This window comes from Trachinotus anak, unplaced genomic scaffold, assembly GCF_046630095.1.
Source record: "Trachinotus anak isolate AG129_WGS33_773 ecotype Australia unplaced genomic scaffold, CSIRO_AGI_Tana_v1 ptg000011l, whole genome shotgun sequence".
Lineage (NCBI taxonomy): Eukaryota > Metazoa > Chordata > Actinopteri > Carangiformes > Carangidae > Trachinotus > Trachinotus anak.
Genome location: NW_027273862.1, coordinates 28,216,869 through 28,223,434, shown reverse-complemented (window position 1 = coordinate 28,223,434; position 6,566 = coordinate 28,216,869). Strand labels below are relative to the sequence as shown.

The 6,566-nt window shown below is 39.0% G+C and overlaps 1 protein-coding gene across 1 annotated transcript; it reads right to left on the bottom strand.

The window, feature by feature from the left end:
- Positions 1-1,230: 1,230 nt before the first annotated feature.
- Positions 1,231-3,829, bottom strand: LOC139628397 (myoblast determination protein 1 homolog). The gene is made up of 3 exons (XM_071490033.1): positions 3,029-3,829; positions 2,345-2,408; positions 1,231-1,913 (listed from the first exon to the last, which is right to left on the bottom strand). The coding sequence occupies exons 1-3, from the start codon at positions 3,560-3,562 to the stop codon at positions 1,720-1,722; spliced, it is 792 nt and encodes a 263-aa protein (XP_071346134.1). The 5' UTR covers positions 3,563-3,829; the 3' UTR covers positions 1,231-1,719.
- Between the last annotated feature and the right edge of the window lie 2,737 nt (positions 3,830-6,566).

The window sequence follows — 6,566 nt, the reverse complement described above, 5'->3', positions numbered from 1 at the left end:
CTGCATGTCTGATTGATTGGCTTCCTGTGAGTGAGCCTCATGCTGCTGTCAGAAAATACTAAATAATAATAATAACAATTATTATTATTATTATTATTATTATTATCTGTGTTGCAATTGTTTAAACTACATCGTTTTTTTTTTATGATAGATTAACATTAAAACATCTGTCTCAGAAAAATGTTGCAATGAATTACTCCTGACTACATCAGAAATTGAACAACTGGAGGAAAATCATGAAACAAAAAGGGGAAAAGAAAAAAAAACCTTAACTCAAGTGCACTTAGTAGCTTTCAGCTGCATCCCATCGTTTCCATCAGAACCTCATATCATAAACTGTCGTTTTAAGGGCTGATTATTGTGGAAGATCTTTGCCAAAAAGTGAGAACAATTAACTCACTTTCACTCTGCCCTTCAGATTAAAAGTCATCATAATATTTCTGAAATCATTCTCGTCCTGAGACTATGTTGTATATTCTGTCTTAGTCCAACATTTTAAAGGTAATATTTTATATGATGAGTGAAATAGTTTCTTCCAATAAAAATGCAAGTTGTTGATGCTAAACATGAATAATATTCATATAATATAATATAAATATATTATTCTAGTTGTGTCCATCATTTTTTATGTTTCTCCCAAATTTGGGGACATCTTTAAAATATATTTTTTGGAAATATTAAAATCACCATTACAACTAGTCATATTTTTCTTTTTTTTGTCAAGTATGTTTTGTTGAACTATTGATATATTTTTTAATATTTCTATATTACCAATGGATTAAATGACTGCAGTTCACTTCAGCTCATAGTTTTGGTCTTCGGCCCACAACTTTACTGTTTTGGTTCTGTCTCAGTTGTTTTTCAGTTTAAAAGCTGTGACATATGCACCACATGGTAAACACAAAGTCAGTGAACACAGTGGAGCATTTAGAGTTACAGGTATTTCCCTCAGGAGTTGATAGAGACCAGATCAGAGCTGACAGGAGAGAATACTGGACTAATGTTGCTCTGTAACTGCTGGATGAGTAAAAAGGAAGTGTTTGTTCCCCATATCAATTTCTTGTTGTGCCTACAATCTGTTTTCACTGCCCCCACATGGCCAAAACATTTATCTAAGGACAGAAGAAGAAGAGCATTTTAGTTTCAATAGACTTGCAATACAGGCTGTATTAAAGATGTATGTGTATGAGAGATTATAAGCCATGGAGACATAATACTTGGGAGAGGACGTCAGAATATAAATATTTCTTTATTAAAATGTCATTCACTCATAAATTATGTATAGAAACACATGACACTACAATCCCAGCATCCCTTGTGTTTGTATGTGAGTTTGTGTATGCGTTGTGAACAAGCAACTCTTATTTACACATGTACAAAATGGTCCTTGGTCATTGTGGCTGCAGCAGAAACCAGGAAAAATCTCCTCCTCCTTCTGGTTCTTAACACATGTGAGATTCATCCGACACGCAGCAGCCTGCAGGTCGTCCAGGAGGCGGGAAACTGAGGAGCCGGTCTGAAGAAACTGGACTGAAACGTCAGCAGAAACGTCTTCACCCAAACAAAACTGTTGCCATTTCATAGGGATACTGTAAAAATACCTCAGCTCCAACTGTAGAAATAATATTTGAGTGTTTCTTCACGAGGCCTCCTGCAGGCTGTAGAAATAGAGGGGAAAAGTTTGTCTCTGTGGAATTTGAGTCATCGGCTCCATCAGGTTCAGAGCGGCTCGTACAAACTGCTGGGTTCAGCAGAGGGACTGGAGACAGCAGGGCTGTGATGAGGTGATCCAGGGCCCCGGGGGACCACACTGTCTCCTGCGGGGGCCACGGCCGGGTCTGTGCTTATCCGCTCTACGATGCTGGACAAACAGTCCAAACTGGAAATGAGGGACGGTTTAGTGCTGGTGGAGTCTGTGAGAAAAGAAACAGGAAACAAACAATCGTACGGAGTTGGTCGTATTAAGCAACAACCAGGTTATAATAAAGCTCATACTGAGAGAGAGAAACTGGTCGTATTAAGAGTGAAATTGGTCAAATCACCGTTACATGAAATGACAGACTGGTCATATTAAAGGACAAATCTGTCATATATTAAGAAAAGAGGAGATCAGTCATTTAAAAGAAGAATCAAGTCATAAACTAAAGGAGAAAACATATATTTAAGGAAAAAATTGTCATTTAAAGAAAAAAACTCAAACTGGACTTTTTAAAGTTACATGAAGGAGAGACTGGTCTTATTAAAGAGGTTAGAATCATAAATGGGAGAAAGCAGACATGAGTCATCTATAACAGTAAAATGAAATCAGGTGAGAAATGACTGACGAGCTCATAATGAAACTGACCGTCTGCCGTCTGGCTGCAGTCACTGCTTTCACTTCTGGACGAACACGGAGAGATGAAATCCGTCTGGAAGCACAGATCAATCCATCAGTAAACATTCAATGATCAATTAGCAGACAACGGGCTGACCCAGTGTTTACTTAACCAGGCTTTTTCACCAGCAAATTAAGAGTAAATAATTGTCTCATGGTTGTGATTTTAACATCCAGTCATTTCAGTCTTTAAAAGGATTTAATCACTTTAATGCTACTCTTCATTTTACATTTTAGCATCTTATTAGCAAAAGCTAATAGAATCTGAGCCGTTTGAAGCTGTACATATTTTTACGTGATTTTTTTTATATCTAAATAGAACAGATGTTAAATAAGAGTTGATATTTTTAGAAAAAATACACACAAAATGAATCAGCTGCCTATTTAAACTGAGAAATATATTTTGAGCTATGAACCTGAAACAAATATCTGCTGCATGTTTGGATCTGATTGTTGCATTCATTTCCAAATTCTTCCCAAACTGTGACAAATGTACAGAAAATCTTTTATATTTTGTGTCTAGCATCTAAAAATTTCAAATGTGCTTTTTTCATGCACCACAATTAATCACTGTGGCCAGAAATAAATACCCCGGACACATTCTTTACATTTCATGAGGCAGCACACGAAGTCTTCAGCTGTTCCTGGACTCACCGTGCCATCAGAGCAGTTGGAGCGGGGGCTGGAGGCGTCCGAGTCCCCGCCGTAGTGCTCCAGTGGTGGGTAGAAGGCGTTGTCCCGGCCGGCCCTCAGCAGCGCCTGCAGGGACTCGATGTAGCTGATTGCATTGCGCAGGATCTCCACTTTGGGCAGCCGCTGGTTGGGATTGGAGGCTGTGCAGCGTTTCAGGGTCTCAAAGGCGTCGTTTACTTTACTCAGCCGACGTCTTTCTCTCATGGTTGCTGCTTTTCTCCGGTCTGTATGTGTTGTCTTCCTCTTGCAGGCCTTGCAGGCCCACAGCAGGCAGTGCCCTGCCTGGTGGAGGCCCCCGGGAGCCCTCACGTGCTCATCCTTGGGGACATTTTGGTGTTGATGGTGATGAAGGTGGTCTTCGGGCTTCAGTAGGCCGGCGTGCAACAGCCGAGCGTCCAGGTCGTCAAAAAAGTTCATGTCAGTGGTGCTGAAGCAGGGGTCATCGTAGAGGTCATCGGCTGAGGAGAGAGGGAAGGGAAGGTCGGACAGATCCATGGGCCTCTGCAGGGCGAGACAAGAGGGTGAAGAGGAGAGAAAGTGTCTCCAAAAATCCCTCTGATGACTGAAAACTGAAAGAGAAAGTCTCCACCAAAATGTTTTGTGTTTGTTGAACTAAAAAGAGAATTAAATTATTTAAAAGGTGAAAAAACAGAAGCTGTCTCTTAACACCCTCCTGTCAAAGTCAGCTGACCTGATTTAAAAAAGTAGAACCAGATTACACAGAAGTGACAGTGTCTTTAAAGGGCCAGTCTGTGTAACCTCAGCTCCCTGCACTTTGGTTTGTCTTTATAAAGGAGTCAGTGTGGAGGCGGGGCTGTGGTGGAGGTGGCCAATGGGCTGAGAGGTGTGAAGTGTGTGTGTGTGTGTGTGTGTGTGTGTGTGTGTGTGTGTGTGTGTGTGTGTGTGTGTGTGTGTGTGTGTGTGTAGGGGTGCGTAGGGTGTGGTGGGGTCACTGAGGTGACACTCAGAGACAAAAAGGAAGCAATAAAAAGTTATTCAAGTCCATCTTAACAAATCATTCAGTCTGCAGCTGAGTCTGATGTTTGACTTCACTTAATAATTAAAAAAATTAAATCCACGATTGAAAAAATAAAATCTTAAAACATTTAGTTTTAAACAAAACTGGCTCATTATAAATAAAATGTTTAAAATAAATGTTTTAAGATATTATTTTTTAATGTTTTTTAGGCTTTTTACCACCACTTTTCATATTTGTCACCTGATAATCACATATGATAACAGCATAAAATCAGACACACACACGAGTCCTGAGAGTGTGTAGACAAGGTTATATTTCCTGGAAAAATCAATCCTGAAACAAGTTGTTAGAGACTGAACGAGTGAACAATCAGCTCTGAGCCGCAGCAGCAGTTTGTGATGTTACTGTCCAGTGTTTTGCATTAACACTAAATCATTATCATAATTGTCATTAATAATAACAGGATAGAAACAGTAGCAAAAATAAAGCCATGCTCATATTATCATTTAACATGAGCATGAAAAATGAGCTTTGTGTTTAAAATGTCACTGAAATAAGTTTTATGTATTGTTTTATTTCTTTATTGACTTTTTTATTTATTTTATTGGTGCTTTTTGATATCTGACAGTTAAGACAGTTTAACAATGACACTAACTTTAATTGTTACCTTGTGCTCTAATTAAAAGAAATCAAACTAATAGAATCATCAGTAGAGATTTTTGAACGATCCTGTGAATAATTCACACGAGTGTGAAGTAAAATCCCTCTGAGCCCTGAGTGCTGCAGTCTGCCGTCCTGCTGAGGAGGTCACGGTGTCACTGAGCTGTCAGGTCCCCGATCTGAAGTGGACCTGGTTTAGGGTTTTAGGGTCGTCACTGGACAACAGTTTAAGACAATTTGTCCAAACAGGTGAAATGATGTCGACTCACAGACAGACTGATTGTCATTTGTTTTAAGGTTTGTTTGAAGTGAACATCTGTTTTTTTTTCTGCTCTAGGTGTTGTCTCAGTTTCTTTGAAATGAATCACAGTTTTATTTTATGAATATACTGTAGATAACGTGTGTTTTACACTGTTCCTGGGAAATTTGCATCTATTAGTACAAATATAAATGACAACTTCACACTTAGTTTGATGACAATTTAACCAAACTCCAAATAACTTGACAATAATAAATTTTAATCTTTAAACCTTAAACCCTAAAGGACTGAAATTCACCTGTTGGTAATTTTATAGTTATTTGATGAAGATTTAAATTATTTTGTATCATTGTTAAAAAAGATAAAACCATTGCTTTACCTATGATATGAAATTAGGAGTTTGTGTTGTTTTAAAGCCAGTGAATATGTGACACTCCTTTAAGTTTGAAGAACTTTTTTTTTTTTTTTTTTGACATCTTCTGTGTTTATTTGCTGTGTTGTAAATGTGTTTTTCACAGCTTCAGAGGTACAGAGTGGAGGTGTGGGACAGACCAGCTCAGATCGCAGACTCCTCGCAGCTTAATGGGAAGGCGCTGCGTTAAATTTAGCAGCTCGTGAAATCTAAGACGAGTGCCCTTCTACTGGAAGCTGGTATTATTTTGGAATTTCCCCCAACTTTCACACCCCCCTCCCCCCTTGGTTCTGTAGGGAACACTCAGAAGAACCAGGAGGACATGAGCCTGATGGCAGCAGATTTAAATGCTCCAATGAAAGCGTCACTGTTAACTTGATTTTACATTGTTCCACAGTAAAACATTGCATGTGCAGATGTACAAGAACAAGTTCACACGATAAAAACATATTTACTGTGCAGCATTTCAGCAAAAATGTCACAACTCTAAACCGAACCCAAGAGGCGTGCTGCAAATCTCCCGCAGTTTGTTCATGGTGTGCTTGACCTGTGAGGTGTTAATGTTGAAGTCATCAGCAGCAGCTCAGTTAAAAGACACAAAATCATCACAAAGAGACACAAACAGGGACACTTTCAGTCTGAGGGTCCTATAGGAGAGGTGGGGGCCTCTTACCTGTCTGTGCCCATTTTCTCATCATCCATCTGTGGTTATTTTAAATGAGTGTTTCACATCAGTATGGAGAGGATACAGCGGTGGTGGCATTGTTATAGTTATTTCTAATTTTTCTTGTCATGACAGTGAACAAAAACAAACCGAAGGACTTTGTTCTTTTTTTAAATTTCACTGTTTATATTTGCCTTCATTTTGATTATGTCCTCACTGCCCCCTTCTTTAGGAGAGAGGAACCCATTTCACACTGACGCATTTTAATGTTATATAATTAGCACCATTACAGAAGTGTGGGATATAAGAAATCCACCAAAACCCTGCCACAGCTGTATTGCAGAGTTGTGGCCTTCAATACACTTCTAGCTTATTCTGCTCAAATGGAAAAAATCCTTACCTCCTTCCCATAAACGTTGGGTGATGGACTTGATGATTCATCTTAAAGTAGAACAACTCGTAACAAGCTCAGGGCTCTATCGAAAGGTTTAAAAAGAAGAGAGACTCCAAGTTAAGTGGGCAACT

Bases quoted from the DNA above. Each gene is read 5' to 3' on its own strand.
- LOC139628397 (XM_071490033.1), bottom strand. From the start codon at position 3,562: ATGGATCTGTCCGACCTTCCCTTCCCTCTCTCCTCAGCCGATGACCTC. The intron at 2,409-3,028 runs GTGAGTCCAGGA...CTGTGCTTCCAG, and splicing joins CCAACTGCTCTGATGGCACG to ACGGATTTCATCTCTCCGTG. The intron at 1,914-2,344 runs GTCAGTTTCATT...CTTTTCTCACAG, and splicing joins CTGCAGCCAGACGGCAGACG to ACTCCACCAGCACTAAACCG.